This window comes from Mercurialis annua, linkage group LG2 (assembly GCF_937616625.2).
Source record: "Mercurialis annua linkage group LG2, ddMerAnnu1.2, whole genome shotgun sequence".
NCBI lineage: Eukaryota > Viridiplantae > Streptophyta > Magnoliopsida > Malpighiales > Euphorbiaceae > Mercurialis > Mercurialis annua.
In genome coordinates, this window is record NC_065571.1 from 45,247,644 (window position 1) to 45,275,149 (window position 27,506).

General features: G+C 30.7%; 2 protein-coding genes across 3 annotated transcripts; both read right to left on the reverse strand.

The window, feature by feature from the left end:
- Positions 1-1,794: 1,794 nt before the first annotated feature.
- LOC126667072 (expansin-A4-like) lies at positions 1,795-4,402 on the reverse strand. Its single transcript, XM_050360038.2, has 3 exons — positions 4,160-4,402; positions 3,325-3,637; positions 1,795-2,469 (listed from the first exon to the last, which is right to left on the reverse strand). The coding sequence occupies exons 1-3, from the start codon at positions 4,311-4,313 to the stop codon at positions 2,166-2,168; spliced, it is 771 nt and encodes a 256-aa protein (XP_050215995.1). The 5' UTR covers positions 4,314-4,402; the 3' UTR covers positions 1,795-2,165.
- Positions 4,403-11,317: 6,915 nt separating this feature from the next.
- LOC126667619 (nardilysin-like) lies at positions 11,318-26,027 on the reverse strand. 2 transcript variants are annotated; one of them, XM_050360624.2, is made up of 19 exons: positions 25,592-26,027; positions 25,357-25,432; positions 25,015-25,061; positions 23,534-23,646; positions 22,915-22,988; positions 22,678-22,773; positions 22,474-22,593; positions 21,768-22,001; positions 21,264-21,412; positions 20,815-20,971; positions 19,089-19,241; positions 16,692-17,065; positions 15,725-15,874; positions 15,414-15,596; positions 14,612-14,815; positions 14,391-14,497; positions 13,860-14,013; positions 12,541-12,662; positions 11,318-11,943 (listed from the first exon to the last, which is right to left on the reverse strand). In XM_050360624.2, exons 1-19 carry the CDS (start codon positions 26,012-26,014, stop codon positions 11,700-11,702), a joined length of 3,180 nt encoding a protein of 1,059 aa, XP_050216581.1. In that variant the 5' UTR covers positions 26,015-26,027; the 3' UTR covers positions 11,318-11,699. The 2 variants fall into 2 exon arrangements, with proteins under 2 accessions (XP_050216581.1, XP_050216582.1); XM_050360625.2 differs by lacking the exons at positions 25,357-25,432; positions 25,592-26,027 and having other exon boundaries at positions 23,534-23,638.
- Positions 26,028-27,506: the final 1,479 nt, after the last annotated feature.

Consider the following 27,506-nt stretch of genomic DNA (forward strand, 5'->3'; position numbering starts at 1 on the left):
TATTGAGCAGCTTTGGCATGGAAATACTAGGTTATGGATCTAACCAAAGCTATATTTCTCGAGTGCATCAGTGTATTGGCACTCGAGAATGGTTATATATATAACTATCACAAACGCGATACAATCCGAAAACTCTGGAAGTTCCACTACCCTTGGTCCAACTCCGATGCTTGAGTAGAAGACGAGTCTGTGAACAGGATGAAAAATCAATATGCATTTAAAATGCATACCTAACTCTATATACCACTCAAACAACTATACATGCAACTCGACATACCAATAATAGAAACACGTCAACACTCAACCAATCAACCAATACATATCTTGCCTTTGAGTTTTAGTTATGCTCTAAAGTTTTAAAAATCAATTTTCGGAAACCTCATTTAGGCTCAATAGTTATAAATTTTATATAATTTTTGTCATCGCATAAAAATCATTTTTGTCGAGTTCTCACAACATCCAAGCCTGAACCAACAATTTTTGAGACTCAAGTCAATCCCTCTATAACCATGAATAAAACATAAGTACGATATCTCATAAATCTGAAAAATATATTTAAAACATAAACTCAATATCTCATTTATAAAATAATGGAGTACAACATAGCCAAGACTCAAATCACCAAAACTCAATATCATATGTGAATGAACCATTACTCATGCCAAAAGACTTCCCATAATACCTATAACATGTAGAACACATGACAATTAACATTCACAACCCAATTAACCAAACCAAGCCAAATTATCATAAACCCTAACCAAGGGTAACAACCAAATCCAATAAATCAATTATTTCTAAGACATATCATCAACATATATCATGGTAAGTAGGTTAATTAGCATGTGAAATCATCAATTAAGCATAAATAACACATATACTCCCAATCTCTACACATTTCCACGGTACCCAAACCACACAAACACTCAAGTCGTCTACAAGGATCAAAGGTTACCTTTTAAAGCTCTCTAAGCCAAATCAAAAGGGTTTGAGGAAAAAGTGAAGAGAGACACCAATGAGTTTAAAATACAACACCCGAACCTTAATTAACCAAAATCCTTGACTTGAAAGTGTTTAATCAAGTACTTAGAAGTGGTTTAAGGTCTTTTCTTTCAAAAATATCATGGATCTGTATAGGGGACGAGTTGGGGCTAATAAAATGGCTTTAGGGTTTGTGTGTTCTCTCAAAAGCAAAAAATGCTTTTTATAGGATTTTCAGGATGAAGAATCGTCCAAAGCCTAATTACCAATCGTTCACTAGGTCTTTAACTGTGCAAAAAGTCATTTAAGTAAATTGAACAATCGTCCACTACACATGGACTCACGAAACTTGATTTTTCTAGGCTAAAACGAAAAGTTAAAAACACCCGGAAATATTCCAAATCTCAAGGAACACTCACCCCACCTCGAAACCTTACATAAACACCTCATAATTATACAATCAATCAAATTTGCCACTTGATGAATGATACGTGTCAACAACATGACTTATAATGCAAACAGTCGACATGAATCAAACCAATATCGAGTACTCGTACAAAACAAATGAGACACACATCAAGACAAAACCAAGGCACCACATGTTCTAATCTTAACATATTACAATTCAGAATCACAAGTAGATCATTGCCGCAAAAGTACAGGATAATATAAGAATGTTATGAAGTTTTTAGTTGGTATTCAAACTCCTTATATCAATTATTATCTATGTGACTAACATAGAAAAACAAGGAGAGGAAAAGGTCGGTGGGTCAAATATGGAGATCTCGTATCCACAACATCAACATCAATCAATTTACACGCGAGCAATGTCTAACGGGGCATTTTTATTTATTAACAACACTACAATAGAGGGCTTATCCAAAGGGATTAAACCAATTTTAAAACATCATGTTAATTGAAATTAAAAGTTCATTAAAGGCTAAGTTATGCTCTACTACATATGATAGGGGCATATTTGCTCCTTTTCTCTTGACAATTACATGTGGAAAATATAAAAACTATTAATTAGCCACCTGAGCCTCTATATAGTCACTTCTTCAAGGACTCACTCAACCATAAATATAAATATTAATTTTCTTTCTTTTATTGCCTGTGGAACTTCTTCACTTCTTCGCCTCTTTTCAGCCTGAATAATTTATGTAATCGTCCGTTAAAAAAAAAAATTAGAATTGGCCACCTTCAAAGGTTTGACCAAACTGCCAATTAGAGGGCACCACGTTAGAGCTTGTGACAGTTTGACCATCACTGGCTGTGACTTGAAAAGACAAACTCTGGCCATCAAGAAAAGAATCACTCTGCCAGTTTTGGCCCCAATTTCTGGACATGGGCTGCCAATCAGTTTTAGAGCCTTTGATTGAAACTGATTTAACATCGCCTGCACCTCCAACATTGGTGACCAACACCAAGTTGAAGTAAGAATGGCCGTTGATGCTAAATCTCATTCCTCCCTTTTTCACACATGGCACCCTGCCAACACCACATTTTTCATTAAAATTTAGGAAAATATTTTATATCATCATCCCCATTAACTCTTTTTTGTAAAAATAATTCATACTGCATTATTTTTGAATTAATCAAGTTATGATTTAAATTTAAATTCATTATTATAATCTCAGTTTATATTTTTATCAGCAACTTATCGATACCATGCAATTGGAACAGATCAAAATGTAAAATTGTGAGTGTGTCTTACATTTCATATTAGAAATTTCGTATAAATATTTTAGGATTAGTTGCAAATAAATTATACATATTATAATTTTTTTTACCATTGCAATAAGAATTTTGAATTTTACTCGTATTTGTTTTCTAATATGGAACACCAAATATATTTTTGATAAAAATGTTAGTGATGTGAGCACAGACTAATTTACAAATTTTCTTGAACCTGTCTTTTAATAATAAATTTGGCAAATTGCACTTTTTTTAATTGGGTTATTCACTATAATTTCTAAATGTTGGGTCCTTACATTTTTACTTTGTAAACATTAGGTATCTCAATCATAAAAAAAAACTTAACGGTGTCAGTGAGACCGAAAAATTTGGTTCGAGAAACTTTCAATACAAATAAAAGTGTAAAGATTTAATTTGGAAAAAAAAATGAATAAAAAATTATCTCAATTGCGCTAATATTGTAAAATATACATACTCCAATTATGTGACAGAGGAACCTAATATCTATAAAATTAAAAATGTCGGAATTCAATAAGAACAAACAAAAATGTAGGAATTTTAAGTGATAGGGCATGCACTCAAATACGGATGTTGCCAATAATTTTAGCAAAATGATGAACAAAAATGTGCAGTGCAGTAAAAGCGTACCTTCTATAAGAAACAGGCACAATCCCAGCTTTGTATTGAGCAATTTTAAGAAAAGCAGGCTGAGCCAAATCAAAATGCTCGAGAGGAGTATTGCACCATCCACCATTGTCGTTAGACTGAGCAGGATTTGGTGGGCAAAAGTTTGTAGCAGTCACCGTAATCGAACCGGGTAAGCACCACTGTGGATCGTTACTGCATTGCAATTCATAGCAAGAACCGCACCCTAACCCATCATTGAACAGTGCTGTGCTTAATGCTGCTGTGTTCGTTCCATATCCTTGGCTATCCAGTTTCCCATATCCACATGCCCCTCCTGCAAAATAACCCATCTTTAGTTCATTAAATTGTTTAAATTTGCATACCTAATTCTTTAAAACTTTGGTGAATTGGCTCCTATTAGAATCAATTTTTGAGACTTCCTAGCCTTAAAGTCAAATATGGTACTAGTTCGGTACAACTTTAATTGTGGTTTTATTAGCTCTAATACACCTCCCTCGTATGCGAATGTTCATTGGACTTCAAAAGTGAAGACAAGTGTTTTTGAAAAAAAATAAGATAGATTTGGCCACCACGTTTTATGCACGCAAACGCTCATTGAATTTGAAGAGTGGATGAACATAGTATTTTACTTTACGTATAACTGTACGACTAGTCTGTGACCATTTTATAATAAAGCTATAGTTTGATAACTATTTTATAAAAAAAAAATAGTCTAGCATTTGTTTTATAATAAAATTATTGTTTGGTAACCATTTTATGATTTTTTTATAGTTCGGTAATTATTTTATAATTCCGGCGGAGCGTTATCTCAGCATATATAACTAGAAAAACTTACCCATAGTGCCAGATGCATCACTACCACCGTAGAAGGTGGCGTGACCTGACTGCCATCCACCGTCATCATCAGCTGAGCCTGAGATGACATTCAGCTGTAAACTGAGCAAGCACATCACAAGGGATGATAACAAGAATGTTTGATGAGTTGCCATTGCTACAATTCTTTAAATTTCTTTAAAACTTCAACTCAAATACAAACAATCTTATTATCAAAGGGGCAAGTGTAAATTTTGAGAGTGACTAGGTTCTTTATTTATATGCATTCTAAAACAGTAGCACAAACTCAGTTGGTGGAGTTTTTTGTTTTTATTTTTGACAGCCACCCAAAATTTAAAACAAAAAACATAGGTTAAACTAAAATTAGAAAATTAAGTTGTGCATGCACTGGTTTTAATTTGCTAAGGTATGCCTACCGCTAAATGGGCTAATCCATTGTTGAAATCTCTCAACCTCCTCTTTTTACAATTACTTTAAAACTCTTTATATTTATCATAATTTACACTTTGATTCCTATTGTTTGAAAATCATATGATTTTGAAACCTCAATTTTGATTCTGTCAACAATATTTTTTGTGTTTGCCAACCAAATTAAAAAACTTATGGATAAATTAATTTCAAACTTGAGAGACAAAATCGTAGACAAAAACAAAAATAGGAAACATATCGTTTTTTTAATTTTTTTTATTTAGTCCTTTAACTCGGTTGATTAACATCAAAAAAGGATGGAAGGACCAAATAGAGATCAAAATATGAATTATAACATATGTGTGGATTTTCAGAATAATTTGCTTTTACATAAATTATTTAAGAGATATATTTTCTTTTGATAATTTAGTTAAATGATAGAAAAATGACATTTTAGAATTTTAGATTTAAATTAACATTTCTTATTAGAATAGAAGTATAATAGTTTTCGGACAGTTCACTTTTTAAATTTAAACTTATAAATCTTATATAAATTATGATTAAATTTTTTATAGCTATAACTATAATTCAATTCAAAATATGCAACTGTGTTTATTTTAGTTTTAAATTGAAAATTGATTGAGCTTACGTGGCATTGCCATGTAATATTCAGATGGTCAAAATTTTGACACATCTCAAAGTAATTCAAATCTGTTCGTCTAGCTCCTTTTATCTAATCCAACTTTATAAAAATTTATCCAATTATTCATAGACCTCTGAAAAAAAAAACTCTGCCTCCCTCCCTCCCTCCACAATTACAATACTACGACTATTGCAATTCTAGATTAATACACCAAGCTCATAAAGATAAAAAAAAATAGGCATAAAAATAAAAAAAATAACCATATTTGTTATTAATTTTAAATAAAATTATCTAATTACCTTCATAATTTTATTATATGAGCATTGAATATAGTGGTACTATAATAATTCACTCTTAAAAATTCAAAGAGTATTATAAAAATATATTTTAATAAACTAATCATAATAATGAGTTTCTTAATTTTTGTGAAGTTAGTATTTTTTTTATTTTATTTTTATGAGACAGAGGGAGTATTGACAATATACATAATTTTGTAAAACAAACTTCCGGAAAAATGAAATTTAGAAGAAATACTCCAAAAATAATGTTCAACAATTTCATGAAAATAGAAAAATGTCAACTGAGTGAGTTCATACTATTAGAATTAATCATTAAAATTCAAACCATTAGACATTTGAAGTTATATAATTTTACAGTTACTGATAATAATTAGAATCTTAAACCACAAATCATACCAATATCATATACATTTTGTGGTTGTTTTTCGAGAGCATTGCTACACAAGAACTATCCGACCAAATTGTGCTCCGAGAGTGTCGCTCCACCGGAACTACCTGATTTTCACTTAATCCATGAGTAGTGAGTCTTGGGAGAACGTATCTATCATCGGCAACCTCACTATTCCTAGAGCGACGCTCAATTGGAAAATACCACAATCATAATAACCATTAAATGACGAACAAATCAATTCACCTACTCAACTTGGCACGAAATATAAAAAAAATATTTTTTAGAAAAAAGGCTTAATGGCAAAAAAATCCAAATTTTTACGACTTGTTGCAATTATATCCAAATCTTTTAATTTTTGCAATAATATCCAAATTGCATTATTTTATTGCAATAATATCCAAATTGCACTTTATATGTGAATTTTTTGAGTTTTTTGCCATTTTTTTGGACTTTTACTATAATATTATATTTCAAAACATAATAATAGCCTAATATCTTAATTGAAAACAATAAGTTTAGCCATCAATTTGGCTATTATTGCTAAAAAAAATGCAATTTGGATATTATTACAACAAAAAGATGTAATTTGAATATTATTACAGAAATTAAAAGGTTTGGATATAATTGCAACAAGTCGTAAAGATTTGTATTTTTTTTACCATTAAGCCTAAAAAAATGGTATGAAAGACTCAAAACTCTGCATTTTCATATCATTTTCACTGCTCTGCAAAAAAAAGAAGAGCGGAACACCTAATTTACCCAAATAAAATTATAAATAACTCTAATTAAAATTCTAATTAAACCTACTCTTAATATGAATGTATGCCTTTTACTATATAATTTTACATTTATAAGTGATTTGACTTATAAATCGGAATATTGAACGTGAATTTGGACTACTCGTAAATTATTCAAAATTAATTTAAAAAAAATTAAAATAAGTCTAAACGAGTCTCTTGTGCATAATAATTTATATGATATTAATGTTTAAATATTTTTAAATTGAAATATATATTATTTTAATTGGTTGAATTTCATATGTAAAAAAATTAAATACATTAAACATCATAAATCTTTTTATTATTTTTTCTTTATTGTCTATAAAATTCGAACTTATTCGAGTCAAACTAGATAGTTTTGATTTATTTCGGGTTTGAACTCAAACATAATTATGTTTATCCATTTATGAAAAAATGAAATATTATTTATTTATTTATTTGATGTTGTCTTTTTAATGAAATTGATAAATTTTATTATAGAAAAGGAAAAATATAGAGGGTGAAAATTAAAAAGAGAAGTTGAGACAGTTAATAAAAATAATGTATTTTTTTTCATACGTTTGTTACGTGGTTTTCTATTTTTGAACGCTTTGTACAGACACCAAGGCAGGTAAATTAATGATAAATAATAGTCCAGGTTTTTAAAAAAAAAATTGAAGATAAAGGAGTTAATCAAAACAAGTAAAATTTAGGAACCTTAAAATAACCCCAACAATTTTTCTTACGTAGACATTCACGTTTATAATTTTTCATTAGTTAACGGAGCGTGAGAGCATGCTTTTGACAAACATACAACGAGGCATTTAAAGTAACACTTTTCTTTAGTCGAGGGATCAAAAAGAGCAAAAATGAAATTCAGAGACCATTCAATCAAAACACGTATAGTTAAAGGACCTAATTATGAATTTAACATTAAATTTAGGCCTAATATCCAAAAACATCTCGACATTTTAACCCTTTTTCAATTTCACACGACGTTATAAAATCGTTAATTATACCCAAAATTCACAACTCTGAGTTTCAATTGCACGCTCCAACATTAATTTTAGATGATTTTTTTTTTAATTCAGAGATAAAACCATTCAACAACACAAAAACTCATATTAGAATTATACTATTTTTCACTTTAAAATAAAATCAAATAGGTTCTTTATCTTTAAAATCCAATTTAATTTTTTTAATTAAATCAAAATTAATTCAAAATCTTAATTAATTTAATTAAAATCTAAATATTTTTTTAAATATATCATAAATAATTTAAATTTTATTAAAAAAAGAACAATCGTATCTCTCCGGTTGAAAGCCGAATCAGATCTGGTTCTCGCCTCTGGTTTGTCTTCCTCCATGAAAGACGAGTAATTCATCTTAAGGAAAACGAACGGCGGGTCGGAAATGGAGTCAAAAACATTAGGCGGCAACGGAGTCGGAGTTAATTTATACTGAATAAAAATTATTATTATTTATTATATTACTTTTTGAACTCGTATGGAAGAATGATTTTTTGTTCTAGTGATAACATTAAATAAAATTTAGAATATATATTAAATATGATTGAGGGTGCAAACAATTATAGATTTTACAATGTCAGGGTACTGTCGCCTTCATTTGTTATGGTCATCATACAAGATATGATCTTGCTTCCGTTATTTCAGCAGGAATAACTTCTCTGCACTTCTAATTTTTCCATGTTAGAGCTCACCGGTTCGGCCACCGGTTCGATTTTTAAAATACTGGTTAAAGCATTTCCTCAATGTTTTGTATCTAATCCAAATATGTCTTAATGTATAAAAAGATTCAAATACTTTTTGAAGGATTGACTACCGTCAACAGTAAAGATTCAAATGTCAATTTATCAAGAAAAAATGAAAAGAATTGGCTACTTATTATATATTATGAATTTAAATAACATAAAAAAGAATGGCTACCGTCAACAGTAAAGTTAAACCATTGATTGCAGCCGAAAAAAATTAGAAGAAAAGAGTTTTTTATTTTTGAGAGAAAATATATATTTACTAATGTGAAAAATACCGTTTTTTATATAATAAGCCAACCGAACATAATGTGCATGCCACATAAGATAAATTAAGTATTAATTTTTTTAAAATAGCAAATTAAAATAGAATTATAAAATTTTGTTTATAAACACCAATGATCTATGAATTTCTAGTAATAGAGATCTGTTTAAAAAACAATAGCACACATGTCAGAAGAATGTCGAAAGAAGATGGCATTTTGACGGTTCAAATAAGTTATGTAGGAGAAAGAAGAGAGAAAAGAAACAATAAAAAAATATAAAAGAGTCTAATAAAAAAACTAAAGAGATATATAAAGAGAACTATGTCACTTCCAGAGCTGCATAAGAGCATCTCTGCATGAAAATTCTAACGAATGCTGTTAACGCGAGTATTCTTCCTGAAATTTACACTCTTATGCTAAATTAGCTTCATAATACTAAATTTAGCATTTAGAATGAAGAGCACATCTCCATTACTAATTTACTATGTTATATCATGTGCTAAATTTAGCATATACTAAACTTCGTACTAAATTTAATATCAAGTTTAATATATGCCAAAAAAATTTATCCATTTAACTTAATTACAAAAGTGTCATAAATAGTAATTTTATTTAATATAATAATTTTTTTTATAAAAATAAATAAATTATTATTATTAAAAATAATATTTTAAATAATTCATTAAAAGCATATTTTATAAAAAGAACATTAAATAATTTATATTTTGTTATATTTTTTACATATATTTAAATTTAAAAAATAATTTGTTTATTAAAATATATATTATTATATATAATTAGTAATTATTAATATGATTTAAATATTAAATAAAAATAAAAATTAGTAATTAATATTTAATGTTTATTGCATGTAAAATAAAAATCAATATAAAATTATAAGTTTGTCATATAATATAGCATTGTGCATTGGAGTAAAAAATTAAAATTCGTGCTATATTTAGCATTTTGCTATATTTTATATTAAAATAACACAAATTATAACATATGCAACAGAGATGCTTTAATGTTGTTTAAAAAAATATATCATGTGCATGGGATGCAAAAAATATTTTATTGTGTCAGAAGATCATGTGGTCCCCTCACTTTTTCACGTTTTTATTAGACGGAGTTATATCTCGATCAGTGGTTATATTTAGCGTTGGGTTATCAAGTCCATGTGTCTGAGGTATTGAACTCCTATTATACTATGTCTCCTCGATCTAATTTAGAAGGTTCAGTTATGTGTTAGTTCGGTATTATTGCCTTTTTGATGATCTCTTTGGATTGGACTTAACTGAATGTGTCTAATATCTGAGCTTTTGTTGTTTTGCAGTTGTTTTCTCTATACGGTGTTATCATTTGTAATAATGTAAAATTTGGAGTTTAAAAAATTGGTTTGCCCTTAAATATTTTTGTTTTTGTTTCCAAAAATGTGCTTGGTGATGCTGGGGTACACAATATCTTAATTTAGGAGCACTAAGAGCATCTCCAATGCACTCTCTAAATATATCAAACTCTTTAATTTAGAGAGTTTCATGCAAAATTTGAAATCCAATGGACTCTTCATAATTTAAATTTAAAGAAGAGAGTGATTTTGGCTCTCCACATGTGGAGAGTCAAATTCACTCTCTACTTCTTATCTTTTCAATAAAATTTCAAATTCAAAATATATAGACTATCTTTTTATTTTTAAAAATATGTGTTTTGATTTTATTTTAATATAAAAAATTATAGAAATAAAAATTACAATAAAAAAATAAATATAATAATTAAATAAATTAATACTTATTGAATAAAACGTTATATTTAGAGAGTCGATTGTAGTAAAATTAAAAAATATGCTCTTTATATGCAAGATGCTCTCTATTTTATAAAATATGCTCTCTAAAATAGAGAATACCATTGGGGATGCTCTAAGAGCTGAATTGGCCTTAATTTCAAAGAAGGTAGGGACTTGAAATTAGATAATGGTTATAATAGTGCCTTTCTGCACATGGAAAGGAAATTCTGACCTAATTTGGTATATAGAGAATATATGATTTCGATGATTTGTTTGCCTTATTATGAAATTGGAAATTCCGAATTGTGGATTAAGATTTTTAATGTTTCATAATCATATCATCCCAGGAAAATATTTGTAGATTTCTATCCAAGTTGCCTCTTATCATACATGTATTAACAAACTGGATTTATTTGAAAAAATGTACCAATGAGTTTGGCTCAAATGATATAAGCGTTGGACAATAAAATATTAAGTTGTGGGTTCATATCTCCTCAAAAGCGCTTCCCCCTTCCTAATTATCAAAAAGAAAAGTGTATCTCAACTATCACAATATATTATTTTAATGATCAAACTTTATTTTTTTATTTTAGTCATTAAGTTTTTTTAAAAATTTGGTTACTAGACTTTAATTTTCTTTCAATTTAGCTATCAAACTTTTAACTTCTATCCGAATTTTGCTTCTTTTTTTTTGGCATAATTTGGCCAAAAAGAACTCCTTGTTGAATTGAAATTATGCACAAGTGCCAAGTTTTTATGGAGACCATACACCATTTCTTGCTTGTTTTGATTTAAACTGCTTTATTACCACTACATGACCATTGAAATCAAAAATTCAAGATCTTAAATGAAATAGCAATAACCATTAAAGTCCTGGCATCTTTCGAAGATTAAAAAGTAGTTACTAATACATATAATAATCAATCACCCTGTGGAAAAAAAATCTAAAGGTCCTACTCATTCACTAGTCTTTAAAAATTAAAATCCAAGTCTATTTTATCACTTTATCTTCAAAAATCATGTAAAAATGCAACATAATGTTACAAGAATGATCATTGTTTTTAACTCATTTCCTCTCCCAAAAAGGATCAAATAATGCTGTTCCAAAATTTAACTCCCATTGTGTAAAAATAAGGGCTGACCTGACCCAATCCAAATAAAAAAATGGGGGCTGACGTCAGACTTTGAATCAAATCTGTTCCGCTTGTTGAAATAACATGCTCACTCAGCAAAAGCTTGGATAATACTCAGATGATGTCTTAAAGGTCAAGAGGTCTCCAATCACCTGCTCGGAATCCCGCACTGTCTCAAATTCTTTTGGGTCCGTGTTGCAACCCCAAACCCGAACAACAAGTCTTCTACACTTCGGAGACGATGGCTGCAAATACACTTTGTACCAGTTTATAATGTCATTCTTATTGATGTTTTTCAGTTCTTCTGCTTCTTTCTCGGAGAAGTCGAACATATACCTGAAAATTAGGTAGTGAGTACACAAACAGCACTAGGAGGGAATATAGATGAGGAAAGGGGGCATGAAGTTATTCACATTTTACCAAACAAAGATATGCAAATTTTTCGGTCATTTTACGGGAAAAAGGCATTTTCGTCTTAACTAAATTTTCTCATGCCCTAAATTAAACGCAATACAAAAATGGCACAATTAATCTTATGATCTTATTAAAGGATACTTCCATCGAGTGACACTAAAGAGAGGTCAGAACACTAAATTTAGTTTCGAATTTAGCTACAAATTTAAACTTTACTTCATCCGTAATCGGGGTAAACTAATCTTTGTTGTACTTTTGTTTCGAAAAACTCTTCTAGAATTTAGAATTTAAAAGTACAGATCAGGAAATATAATTCCATGAGTGCATGATAATGTGCATCAGACCAAAAGAGTAAGATGATCAAGATGGTTTAAAAAGATGCCATTTTGCAATAACTCAAAAATCTAGCAGCCTAGTAAGGGTATGATGTATGATATCACTGCACCAATACGTAAAGAAATTTCCTTCTTTCATGATTCAATCCCTTGTGAAAGTTGATAAGTACCATAAAATTAGTACCTTTTATCAACAATTTGATTCCACAGCCGATTAGTTTCATACTGCAAAGAAGGATCCTTTTCCAGTAGCTTAGCATTTAACCCACTCCTATAATTCTCGAAAGATGCTTCATCAAGCCCTTCCTGCAATTGCCAATTTATGCATTCATAAATCTGTTATTGGAAGTGATTTAAAGCATTTCTGAGAGTAACCTAGACATATAATTTATTAATGTATTGTTACATCACAGCAGCCAAAAGTTAAAAATACGTCGTCATTGAGGTTCAGAGTGGAATTCAAATAAGTTGAAGCTAAACAAACCACAAAACGATCAACCCAACAAAGTTAGAGGTGGAAAGGGAGAAAGAGAGGATAGTTAAATCCATCATGTATAGGAAGAACATAAAGATGAGTGAATGAAAAGATGCGTCTAGAAACGTCAAGAGGCACAAACAAGAGAGAAAATAAGTTGCAAAATATTTTAAAAATTATCTCTGGTTGAAATCTCGCCTGCAACATACATAAAAGAGAAGATACGTTTTCTTTTCCCTAAATTTTCCACATTACTGTCTTTCCGTGCACTTTGTTCGTCCCTTGTTTTTCACCAAAGTGAGTAAAAGTATTGGACTAAGACGATCTAATCAGAAAGAGAATAATTAAATTAACCCATGGTTACTACATTTCCACTAAATTTATGTGTTCAATACTTTTGGGTTGTCATATAAACTTATTCTTTAAAATTAATCATATTTCAACAGTTTACATTTCTACTTTTTGCATTCAAGTAAGAAAATCTTACAGCCTACCTTCTGCAGTGTTCTTAGTAGATTAACAATAGAGGAAATGACAAAATAAAAAAAAATACAATGAAAGATCTTACCTACTCTACGGTAATTACACCCAATGGTGAAATGTAAAGTTGGTAATAAATTTCAAAATAAAAGTTATACTTCTATTGACCAAGTGTAAAGCATTAAGGACAGGTGTTATATATACAATGGTTACATGCAATGGAACTGTTGGAGAATCCCACATCAAAAAATTAAGAGGATGCCTAGTGATTTATAAGTGGAGATTAATGGTACGCGGTGTAGATAAGATTTTTCCCATGAACAGAATATTGTTAAATTTTACTTGACAATATACAGTCAAGAACATGCACAGAAACTTAGTTATGAATACAAAGATGCCTCAACTAAACGCAATTTCCTATGAATATATAAATACCCTTGAGTTCATAAATAACCCTTGAAAGGCAACAATTACTGGAGCAAACTGAAATAGAAAAGCATGATCTATATGTCAGTAGAATGTAAGCAGAGATGGAGTTCAATGCATACCAATAACTCTTCAAGGCCGTTTATGAAGTTGTCAATTCTATCCTGTAAGTAAATTGGAGAATATTTGGAAGACTGAATACAGAAACAAAACCCATAAACACGATATGTCACTCTTGGGCTACATTCAACCACATAACCAAGCTGCTCTTTTGTCCTGCATTGCAAAACAGCTAAAAACTTTTGAGAGAGCAAAATGAAGATATCAATAGTGTTGGTAAGAAAATTTTATTTTATTATTTGAATGCTAGATTCTAGCTTAAACTAGTTCCATTGCTTAGTAAAAGGACAAAAGTGGTTACAAATTATACCATCTGTTTTGTTTTTTTGACGTACAAGGAAACGCAAAAATGAATGCATATTTCCTTTCAATACTCTCTAGAAACAGAAAAATGTTACCCAATATACGGCTCATTTTTTTGGTAGAGATCCCATAGAATATATGGCTTTCAATGCATACTTTTGAAATGCTTGAAAATACTTCTAACTTGAGGATGAGCAACATGAAATACTTGACCAAAAACGAACACTCACCTTAACTGATTAAATAGTGGCTCTTCCACAATTTCATCAAAAAGATCAATCAATGCTTTTAGTTTTACTGATTCTAACCCTGTTTCTGGCTCAATTTGAAAATAAAGCTGCAGTACAGAACAGAAAGCAAGAGGAAAGAAGATTGTTACAATTAGAAATCAGGATATGAATGTAAAAAGACCTTTCACTAAACTTACAAGAAGTTGATCAATCATCATTACCTCAATTACAGAATTTGTTTCAGACTTATTCTTCACATTGATATCTTTAGCCAAGATGGATCTAGGGGGAAGACATAGCACATTTTCCCCATGCCTCATGTTGACTGGGAGAGGTTGTATAGAAAAGTTGCTTTTGAATATATTTGACAAGTTCATTGCTTCTTCTTCCAACAAATTGCCATGGCAAAAGCCCTCAATGAAAAGCTGCATAATATCAAGAGACATGAATCGTACTTGCATAACAGTTACACTATGTCATATAAACAAATGCTACTCTTCAAGTGAAACAAATATGAAGACTTAAATGATTGCCGGGACCATGTTCCAGGTATGAATTCATTGACAAAGAGCGTAACATCTCATGAATTCATTGATATTACTTTTTCTCAAACATAATCTTTTATTGAAATGCATCTAGTTTTCACTATGAAAAAACACGTCTCATCTTTTCTAAGAGGCATGCAACAGATTTCTGTTGGACTTTCTACGGTTTCATGTCAGCAGATTTCTGTTGGACTTTCTGCAGTTTCAGGTCAGTGATGGCAGTGAGAATTCATCAGTAGACTAAGAAGACACTGTATGGCTTAAAAATAACCTAATTCAAAAGGTGGGACCTTAACCATGACCATAATGTTGTTACACAATCTCTAACAAAATATCAAAATGATAAGAAAAGGTAAAATCATATTTTAAATATTAAATTGAGATAAACACTGCTAAATATGTGTGGCAAGAAGTAATTCAGTTTGGTCCACAGTTCAGTCAAGAAGTTACAACACCAAAATGCAGCCGCTTAGCCTACCTGGGAACGAAGCTCAGGAATAAATTGATTCAGTTCAGCAAGAGACAGGTTGCTTAGAGCACACAGCTTCTCCTCCACATCATAGAAGTTCTTACATAGAACTTGAAGTCTCACATATGATGAATGACTTAAAGGCTTCATATTGACGTTCTTTAAGCTTCTCTCCATATTCTCCTTTATAACCTGTAATATTTATTTTTAGTATAAAATAGACCAGCAAGATATAACAAACAGAATCACGAATGGAGTCTTGACTTCCATTTGAGCTATGAAAATCAGCATATGTAGATTTAAATAAAAGATAGTAGTACCTTAAAACGATCATCGGTTGGTAAAAATGATTTGGCTATCACCAAAACCTTAGACCAAAGAACTAGAACCTTATCGTTAAATCCATAAACCTTAAACTCTAACATATCTCCAACAAAAGACACAGATGTCTCCAATTTGGCAATGCTGGCCTGTATAAAAAAATTAATACTTTTCTCAGGTGAAATTTTGAATACAATATGAAAACAACAAGATTGAATGAAAGGTGAAGGTCAGGATGAATCCTCTATAGTATTATCAACTATTCATGAAACATGCCGACACTAGTACTTTTTTACTAACTACGTACTCCCTCCGTCCCAACTCGATTGACAGTATTTCCACTTTTCTTGTCCCAAAATTATAGGCAGTCATTTATTACATGAATGATTAATTGTCATATATATCTTGATTAGTTATAGTAGCATGCGCTAAAAAGAAAAGACAAAAGTTGCTACTACATTAAATAAGGATAAGTGTCATTTTTATTTATAAATTAACCCGTTGTGCCTAGATAAACGAAGTTTCTTAATACTTGTGTTTGTCCTAAATTGCCTATTAATTTCAGACGGAGGGAGTAATTATTATAAAAAGTAAAATCCGAAAAAGTTAATTGAACAATAAGACTAGTAAACCACATAAGAATGGTATCAATTCCTTAAGTACTAGCAGAAATAATTTTTTTCTGGAGACAGAATGCATTTTTTTTACGCCACCACTCTACATTATAGGCCGACGCATTATAATATTACAAGCTAAAAGCAGTCAATAGCACCAAGCACTCAAGCTTATTGATTTTCCACTCCATGCAATAATCAATTTTAGAAATAAGTTTACATAAAGATAACTTCCATCTTAAGTAACTATAAATCTGAATGATTTGCATGAGATTTTCTCAGAACAAAGAAAGAGCGGCCACTCATTATTATAAAAGCTAAGAATCAAATGTGTTGAAGATGATCAACTAACCTGATATATAATCTCATTGAGTTCATCCTTGAGAAGATGAATAAATAGCTCAGTTAAAAGACAGCTAGTCACACTACTGTATGCACCTTTTAAATTGATGCGGAAATATGTATTTGCACGAGGATGCTTAAAAGTGTTGTCAAGCTTGTACCAGAGCTTCATTAATGGTTCATCAATAATACATCTAGGAGAAGATGAGTTCGCTGTGGTTTCATTATCAGCATGAATAGTGAAGTCGCATGGAATAAATTCATTCTTTGAAGGAAGATGCAATGAAACATCAACTTCTGGGGTATTTCTCCACAATTCCATCAGATGAGGAGGAATATGTTCCTCAGTATAAGATGAGCCAAACCAAGGTTCATATTGAACATCTGATATCATTTGTGCAGGAGGAAAGGGAAACAAATAGAGTGAGATCGAGAGCACCAGCATTTTTATAGAAATACAAGTTTCTGTATGTCAAAATACAAGATACAATATATAACAGGTTCACACAGTTCCAGCAGTTGAATCTTGCATAAACTAGTGAACAATTTATGTACAAATTGATCATATAGATGAAATCACCATTATTTTTGCAACTACCATTAGCCTTAAACTAACTAGTACAGAAATCTTGAGGAAGTTGTGTTTTCCCATTTCTAAAATGATCTGGTGTCTGAAATTCTCCAGAACTCATACGTTTTGGAAATGTTTCGGTAAATATTAAAACAATCATTTCCGAATAGAAACCATGTTTTCTATAAAAACCTAAAGAGTTACCTACAAAAGAAAAATAAAATTAATTATTCACAAATTTTATTATTCATGGTATCCATAATAAATTTTATCTTCTTACTTTTATCGGATTATATTTTACTTTTACTATAGGTTTGTGAAACTTTAAATATTAATTTTAATAATGGTTATGGAATTCAAAGATATCATAAGTTATTATTCATTATGAACTTAAATTTTGAGTATATTTAAACAATTTATTTCATCAATTGTCATAAATGTATTGTAGAGTAATCCATTTGCATAATAATAAATTCTTTTATAAACAAAATTTAATATGTACACAAGTTAATAATTTTTAATAATTATAAAAATATCTCTATTTTTATTATTCACACGTTTTTTTTACATTTCGTGACTTTGATTTTTTCAAAAATGTCGTTTCCGATGTACATTTTGTGACGTTTCCGTTTTGTGTCATTTACGTTAGGCCTTCAAGAATACAATTTTTCATCTCATTTTCATGTGCATATGTTTTGCACTTTTGACCAAACTTTTTACTTGAAATATATCAGGTCAACAACTTTAATTAGCAACAAAATTACAGAGTAGCGAAGTCTTTTTTTTTTGTCAACAAATTAAAAATGTTATATTAGCTCATAATTGGAAAGATTACCAATTTTTAAAGAAATATACATCAGATTTGGTTGCTAGTCAGTAGATATCACTGATCAAAGTTTAAATCAATAACTCAGTTGGACCAGAGACAGAATCATATCTTATTTTCCAGCAAGAGACAGATAGGTATTCCTTGAATACAAGGAATTTGAAATTGGCACAATATTTTTAAAATCTGAACCTTTGCATCTTTTTTTTTTAAATCCAAACCTATTAATTGCTGCCAAACTTTCATAATAACTCTCTTTATAAGTTAGACAACATTTTTTAAATTTGGTTATAGTAGATAAAAAAGATAGAAAAGTTTGGATTTTTTTTTTGAAAGTTTCGGACACAATTGCAAAACAAAACCTTTCAAATTTGAGTAATTGTAAAAATTAAAAGGTTTGGTCGTAATTGATGAAAGACGCAAAGGTTTGAATTTCAAAAATAGTTTGGCCTTTGAAATTTTATGGATATTACTAAATTTATAGATTTTGAATTCATAAAATGTGAAATCCATGGACTAAGATTCCCCATTCGAATTGAATATGAAATCATTGGATTTATAAAGATGAGTTTGGAATAAAAAGATATTAAAACAATTCATCACCTATAAAAAATAATGAATTTCAACTTTCCTCATAAGAGGTGATCTTAAAAGATGATTTTGGAGGATGATGTACTGGCAAAATCCATGTATTTCACAGCTTTTTATCTTCCAAAAGATTGACTTTGTCTAGATCTATGAATTTCATAAAATCTATGGATTTTATTCATCTAAAATCCCCCAATCCTAACATAAGTATATGTTAGGCAGCAAGTAAACAACAGATGGGCATAGCATCACAATGATGCAACTCTTGACATGACAGCATCATACTAAAAAGTTCAATGTTCAATGTTTTGGTTAATTTATAGATAAGTGTTACTCTAGCTTTCTTCTTTAATCTTAAGCATCTTAAGCAACAAAACATTTACTGAAATTCTTTTGAAAGATGTAAATGAGAAAGAAGCTACCTTGTGACTTAGTGAACGACTTCGATACCACATCAATCCTCATGTTTTCCGGAGTAAAGAAACCCAGCAGATGATTTATCATTTTCTCATCCCAAATCTTGTACACATAATCTCCATAAATAACATGTTCTGCTGGATAAACAAGCAAATTCTCTGCAATAATGAAGTATGAGTCATAGTTGATAAGAGGAAAGATTGAAAACTCAAAGCCTTTCCAAGCTATCAAATGAACAAGGAGATAAAAAAAACCAGCACGTTACTTCTTGACCAGTTAAAGCAACAAAAATCAATATCTAACTTCAACATAATCTTCAGTAAGAAATAAAATCATAACCTATTCAGATAATATGAGAACTATTAGCAGTGACCAAACCCTATAAGGAGCTTCGAGGCCTAGCTGTAACAGATAATTTCGAAATAAATCATATATTGAAAATCTTACCAATAGACTGATACTGCCAACTTGTTAGACAAGACTGGAAAAGCTACACCAGATGGACTATATAACAATGAGTTGCAACTTGCAGGAAAAAATTAAGTCCTAAACCTCCTAATGACAACTGCAACATGCCAGGACTAGAATAAAACCTAAAAAGATCAGTATCTCAAGTATTATCCACCTTGCATAACAGCAACAGACCACTCTTGTTATTGGTACAGCCAGAAGGAATAACCAGTTTAAACTAAAAGGACGATATAACACTCCTAATCAAAGTATGGGCTTCAATGCTGAAAGTTATTCCAAGTAAATAGGCCCACTGCATATATTTAAATTATTAGGTAAATTTATAGCAAGATGCTATATGATCTGTAATCATACGCAAGATTAACCCCAAAGCACCAAGATACTTAATCAGAGACGCAAAATTCAGAAATTGCAAATCAGTGAAGGAACTTTACATGCTGGAATGTGATATCCGCAAAAATGTGTACAAAGCAAAAGGAAAGGAAAGAGGTAGCAAAATTTAGGCTCCCGGGGTATACAACTAAAATGGCTAGGGAAATTGAGTACATCGTTAGACAATTGACAAAAACAAAGACACTATTGATGCTTTTATTTGGACAACTTCCCCAGGTTCATATCATTAATATTATCAAGATCCTACCAGAGCACATATGCCTTTATATGCCTAAAAGATGGAACCAGTTTCCTGTTTAGCATTTTTGGTGCCTTATGTGATGTTGTCTCTAGTGCAAGCTAACCCATGATGCAACTGGGAAATAAGATCAAGGGCACAGCCAGTTGCACTTGAGGACAAGTGTTTGAATAGGAATATCCCATATCAGTGAGCAAAATAAAGAAATTTAACATAATTTAAAAGGTCATGAACATGAAATAGATTAAAAGTACTGTATAAGGTAAGCCCGGTAACAGATAAGCTCAAGATTGATGTCTGCATTAAACCAATCTTCCGGGCTCAAATATCATAAGAGAATTATCTACATGAACCTGGAAGGTAAATTTTACAAGCTATTAAGATGGTACGTTATGCAATTACCATGAATTAAATTCGTCATTCTACACAAGAATGAAGCATATTTCAGTCCTTAATTTTCAAATAAGAAAAGGAAAACAATAAAATAAAATAATTAAATTTCTAGTAAGATAACACATGCATGAAAAGGAATTGAAACTCAAAAGAAAAATTGTAAAATGACCAAATGATATCTGAGGAGGATCAACACTTTAAGATAATAGCTCGGAGCAAATATACAAAAGCCAAACCTGCAAGTTCTGCAGCATAATCATCTTGAGGCTGCTCTTCTGCAAATCTGAATTCCATGTTTGCAATATCCTGAAGTTCCTTAAATATCCATTCTTGTGGAGGAATATTACGTAATAGCTTGAGGTATTGATAGACAAAGGCTATGATTTCATGAATCTGCAGGAAAATATTTAGAAGGAAAACAAAACCAAAAATCATCAAGATAAAACCAGAACATCTTTTTTATCATTAATAACGGCAGTCAGAGCACCAGCAAAGGTGTGTTCACCACAAGGACTTGGCAGTGCTCTTATTAGATTATTATAAGTTGCATCATCAATGTGATAACATGGTCAAGGAGATATTAGTTCTAAAGAAAGGAGAAAGAGGTTACTAGTGAAAGACACAAGATATCTTGTAATTCTGTTGAATGTCTACATGTGTTTTTGCATGGTGAGAGAGGTTTTACCTTATCCAAGCCAGAGTCGGTGAGGTGAATGGACATGCCAAAGATATAAGCTACCGATGATCGATGCATTCCTTCATCTCCAACCCCAGCAGACAACGAAGTTGCCCACCCTTTTTCTTTGAGAAAGGAATGAATGCTTCCTTTGCCCTCTGCAAGTAGTTAATTGTGCACTTAAAAAATTAAGCAAAAAGCCATGTATCCAGCTGTATATGAACATGTGAGCATCAGATGGGTAGAAGCATGTCTAGTGAAACAATCTAAATTACATAGCAGTTGGAGAAATGTATAGCATGAACAATAATTAAACAAATGATTACTGTAGTATAACAGATATAGTACTACATGCCTATATAATTATTACAGCTCTTGTATTGTGAAATGATTTCTCAAATTCCTGCCTTAACGATATATAACAGCGGCCTTTTACTTGAGTTCACCCATTCCTATGTTTTATCATAAACATGTGTTGGCAGATGGATGCATAACAGCAATAATTTATCTTACCATGTCCCAAAAGATGGGCCAAATAATCTTCAGATTTCTTCAAATAATCTTCACGAAGACATGGCATTGTCCATGTTAAGTCAAGCATGTGAACATCTTTGACTGCCTCTAATCTGTAAAGTGTACCAGCTTTCCAGATAGGGCCTTGCAGCTCAAATTTGGGCTTTGCCCAAGAACCATTTCTGACATTAGCAAATAATTCTGTAACCCATCCTTCAAGCACGTCAAGGGACTCTGCATCATTAGTAACATTATTATTGTTACAGCGAGAAAAATGATATACACCCCATCAGAAACTTCCTCTAAAGTTGTTAACTTTTGCACTTCTACATCAACATATAAAAAAAAAAGAATTTGGTGAAAAAGCATAGATGCGAAAAAATGTTTGTTTAGTTGAGAAACTCTGACAGTTAACAATCTATATTTATCTACTATCAAACTGTCCCAACACCTCTACTACTGCTACCAGTACCACCCCACTACTACCTCTGACATAATATCTCTTGTGATTTCCACCTTTATCTAAAACACCCCAACTGTTTAGACTAACTCTATCATTTGGAAACCCAATGATCCATAAAACATATCCTTCTCACTAAATAAATAAATTGTTCCATTAGTGTTAGTTTCATCTTGCGCACCTGAGTACATCCCTAACAATTATATTATGGCATACATCTAAATAATTACTAAAATATAGACTCACCTCCTCCAATGACAACCAGCTTCATCAGTCCACCATGATAATAATTTTTATACAATGTGAAAATTTGTTCTCGAAGATTTATCCCTTTGTCCATTGCATCAATAAGGCTCTTTTTATTACCTTACAGGCAACCAAATGAAACTACTCAGTTCACTTATAGAGAAATGTGAATCCCAAAATGAAATGTACCATAAGCAAGCTTACCCCAGTAGAATCTATTAAATGGGTAACTGGGTTCAGACGTGTGGCATTGCAGTTGTTGGAGGCGGCAAGCATCATTTTGCAAAACCTGGTTAAATTCTATAATCATATTGATACAAGCATACACCATTCAGTAACAACAAATGTGCATACAACAATAAATTTTGCAGAATCAGGCTAACAGAGACCGAGATCCTTTAAGATGGTCATATGAAATGAGCATAGACTAGTGGCGCACACCTGAATCGACTGCAAGTACCTCCCGCTCCATGGCTTCAGTTTTCACAAGAGGTGAAACGAAAAACTGAGAAAATCTGATAAAGCAATAAGTAGTAACATGAATTTCTAGAGCATTTTCTGATCTTTAAAGAAAATTTAACATTGAAACTTACTTAAACAAGAAAGCAAAGTAATATTGTGACTAGCATGTTGACGACTATAGCAAGCATAGACAGACATCAAGAAAAGAAGAAACTTTAATTATTCAATACATAAAACAGCATATTTATTAAGATCACAAACACCACAAATGCACAACACTATCCATCAATGAGATAATTAAAATGATCTACGTGTTCATGAAGAAAAACAAGTATAATGAAATTACCAAAGATACAGAAAATAAATGTCTCCCAGCACAATTGTGCTAAAAGTGGGAAAGAGAAACCTATCACAAGACAATAGCATAACCCAGTATCATAAAATAGGCTTGATTCCTTTGCACATACAGTTCTCGTATGGACATATATAAACAGAGGTGAGGTGACTGTGCCGTTCAGTTCACATGGACAGACACAAACACAGGGTTAGCAAGAACGTGAGCTATCAAATTCCTATCAGTTGAGAGGAATGCATTTACCTTTTCAAGGCACCGTTAAGATACTCGCGTTTGACTTCAAAATGGTAGCATGTATGCTCAGCTTCTGTGTATGCATTTGATGAGCCTCCATGTTTGGACAAGTAACTATCGTACTAGCAAAAAAATAGTCAAATTGGCAGATCAAGCTACAAATAAATCGTCACAGCCTACTTACTTAAATTCAAGGGAAAAAAGATATTGAAAAATGCATGTATCTTGCAAAAGCAACTAATCTAAGATATATTAATTACAAAAAAAGAAAGCAAAACAGAACAAAATAACGGCAAAAAAACAAAACAGAAAATATGATACTATTAAACTGTGATTAAATAGTCCCTTGGTACTATTTTCTATTAAATATCATTGTCTATCAAGAGTCAAGAAAGTATTAATTTTGAATTAATCCTAGATACATAGCTAGTAAAGGCAAGCCTGCACTGCCTTGCACCTTAACTACCAAAACACAGAAAACATCATGGTTCTAAAATACAGTCAGTTACTTAATGTTGCTTTTCAACCTTCGAGTTGCAAGAATTGAAGGGATTTTAACCTGACAAACAGAGTCTTCAAACTAGAGAGTATTTAATTTGTATATGTCTGAAATAAAACATTGATGACTTAAAAAAATAAAAAATTGTTTGCATAATTTTATCTGTAGTTTAGCATACTATATGTTCTGAACATATAAATCAATAAATTTAATATTTAAGTTAAAATATAAAACACGATGTGGAATATCTAATTTCAATTAAATTCAATCTGATGTTTACCTGATGACAATTTAATTTCTCAAAATTAAGTTAGATTAAAATTTTAGAATTACTATTACTCATAATTGATTTAACCTTATATGGCAAACTGTTGAGAAAAAAAGATTTTTTTGTTTATTATGAAATAAATTATGAATTAAATGTTTTATTTTATTTCAGTTGTGCATATTAGATATTTGTATATCTTCTTTATTAATTACCTTATTAAATTCTATAAATTCATGCGCATTTCAATTATTTAAAAAAAATGCACCCTGATTTGATTGCTACTCTATAGTAATCAAGCAATTCATCCCCTGATGTGAATGCTGTTCTATTTTTCTCGAGCACATGTTTATTATGGCTGTTCCTGTGTTTATATTTTCTTAATGTTGTGGTATTAAGACATAATTAGCTACTTTAACGAAAAGTCAAAACCATAATCCATTTTCAGTTATAATTCTTTATCTTTTACATTTTTTATGTACTTTTCTTTATGCCTTACTTCAATTAGGCGTCTGCCTCCCTTCTCAAGCTACAATACCCCTATGCGCCTTCAACAGCTATGCCTAAATAGGTGAGAAGAATTTTCTGCAGAGTTTCTTAATGCCACACATTGGATATCATTCTTTCTAAAGTAAATTCAAATTGTTAATTTTCTAAATTCCAAATTTCCCACAAACTTTCTTAATCTTGATTGAAGAACATTTAAAAGAACAGGGCTAAACAAACCTCATTCTCGTCTGGAAACTCGGTACTCCCCATAAAGAGCATGTGTTCTACAAAACATATACATTGTCGAAGCAATATTAGAAAACCAAAAATCTCCAATATACTTATGAAACAAAAGGGCATAAGAGAGTTAGAAAAAGTAATGCATGTTGCATATACAAAAGAAAAGACCTAAACAAGGAAAATAAAACACTCAAAATTCAGAGGGCAGGGACTTTATTCCCGTTAAAGAACCATCCTATACACATGAGATGAATGATTAAATTTGACATTATAAGGCGACAACTAGCACAACTTTACAAGACCAAAAAATTACAAAAACTAAACAAAAACAACTCAAACCTAGAAAATGAGCAAGGCCTTGAGCCTCAACAGGATCAGAGAAGCTGCCCATTGCTACGCACATTGCTGCTGCTGCCTGCAAATGAGAAAATATTACTTAAATCTCGCATAACAATAGGACTCAAAACAATTATAATTGGACAAAATGAAATTATAATTTCAAGCTTCATTATGAAGCTCGCGGTTATTCTCATTTAATAAAATTAAAAAATTCAAATCAAACATCAAATCTAACCTTCTTAGTCTGCGAATTTTCCTTTCCCTTTCTCGTTCCTTCGTCTCCCTCTTCCTCTTCCTCCTCGTCTTCTTCATCATCCTCTTCGTCATCTTCATCATCATCGTCTTCTTCATCATCGTCATCGTCTTCCTCATCGTCGTCGTCTTCCTCGTCGTCTTCTTCTTTTAGGGTTCTAGCAGAAGAATCAGTATCCGAGTAAATCTCAGGATCATGAACAAGCAAAGCACAGAGACCGTTGTCGAGCTCAATGACTCGATATAATCGCCGATCATTTGGTGATTTAATGACTAAATTGTCTGATTTGAATGTGCAGCGGCTCCCCATTTTTAGTTTGTTTGTTGTTTGGGAGTAGAGCAAAGAAGAAGTGAAATAGAATGCAGGGCTTTTGTACAGCGCTGTGTACCGCAGTCTTACAAACATAACCTTTGCTTCACACAAGCTAAGCATATATTTTACTAGTTTATACCCCCACCTTTTTCTTACTATTAAATTTTTATATTTATTTTATAGTTTAAAATGAATAATTTTTTAATTATTTTATAGTTTATTTAGTTTTTTATTTTTTGATGAATTATAGTTTACTTAGTTATTAATTAATTGTAAGTTTATTTAAAATTTAAATTAGATTTTTTAAGTTTTTTTTATTGAAGGTTATAACTTTTGTATGTGATGCTTAATGAACTAGTTATTTATAATTTAAAATTAAAAATATATATTAATTTTTGATTAAAAACTATTAAACTATATAATATTTATTTAATCTGTTAATAATTGAAAAATTAATATAAACTATAAAATAAATAGAAATTTTAATATTTATATTTATAAAAATCTTTTAATTTAAGTATTAGTATAGTATCCTAATGTTACTAAAATTTCATTATATATCAAACTATTTTTTTATAATTAGGGAATTCATAATCAAAATTGATGGACTATGATAAGATTTCATATCGCTGAAGAAAGAAGAGACCCACACGTTAACCTATTAAAGTTTGAATTATTTTGTTGTGATGAATAGACTGTTTCTGGACCCAAAGTTGATCCACACAAGTCAAAATGCAAAGTCGTTTTTTTTATTTACTTTTTATGATAAATTAATATAGATTACCTTATAACGTGTAATGTCAAATTAATTAATTTTAGTTCTTATTTTTATCAATGAATTTTTTTATATTTATATAAATATTATGTTGCTCTCGAATTTAAAATTGGGTGTCAGCAAGGTATTTCTGTAAGATCTTTTTAGTGGTTAACTAGTGAAATTTCGCTAATTTGGACGTCTGATGGGTCTGTCGTGTGTCTTGCCACGTCAGTGAAAATGCCCCTAATGTTAAATTTGAAAATAAACTAAAGGTTGTGCCTTTAATTGTCACGTTTTAAAAAGTCATGTTTTTTTCGTGAATTAATGTAAAGGTAGTAATGTTATACGTAATTAATCGGTAAAATAAACATAATAAGCTTAACTTTCAATATTTGGACTAATCTATTGGGCTCATATCATTTTCCTATGGGATGAGATCACAAATCACCCAAATGGCCCCCTTTTTTGCATTTATACATCAGCTAATTAATAAATGCAGAAATCTCTCACAAAATAAAAATAGTTTTCATAAATACCTCAGATAATAAGACACGGAGATTTTCATTTAAAAAAGGACAGTAGTACCCTTCCTTAAATATAGTCAATCATGAATGAGGAAAGAGTACCTTTCCAAAATAACAACAAATGTCTTCTTCAAGCTCAAGATAACAGCCATTAGAGAAAAAACCGAGCTCCAAAGATCAACCAAAATCAACGATTCCTGCTCAATATCAACTCGATTTATGATTTAAAGTTCGATCTGAAAAGCATCAAACAACAAATCATCAAGAACAGCAAAGGTAATCGAAAAATTCAATTTATAGATTG

Coding starts and splice junctions, on each gene's coding strand:
- LOC126667072 (XM_050360038.2), bottom strand. CDS start 4,313: ATGGCAACTCATCAAACATTCTTGTTATCATCCCTTGTGATGTGCTTG. Junction 3,638..4,159: donor TGATGCATCTGGCACTATGG/GTAAGTTTTTCT, acceptor GTTATTTTGCAG/GAGGGGCATGTGGATATGGG. Junction 2,470..3,324: donor GTGCCTGTTTCTTATAGAAG/GTACGCTTTTAC, acceptor TGGTGTTGGCAG/GGTGCCATGTGTGAAAAAGG.
- LOC126667619 (XM_050360624.2), bottom strand. CDS start 26,014: ATGTTTGTAAGACTGCGGTACACAGCGCTGTACAAAAGCCCTGCATTC. Junction 15,875..16,691: donor TCAATGAGATTATATATCAG/GTTAGTTGATCA, acceptor TTTTTTATACAG/GCCAGCATTGCCAAATTGGA. Junction 15,597..15,724: donor CAACCGATGATCGTTTTAAG/GTACTACTATCT, acceptor TAAATATTACAG/GTTATAAAGGAGAATATGGA.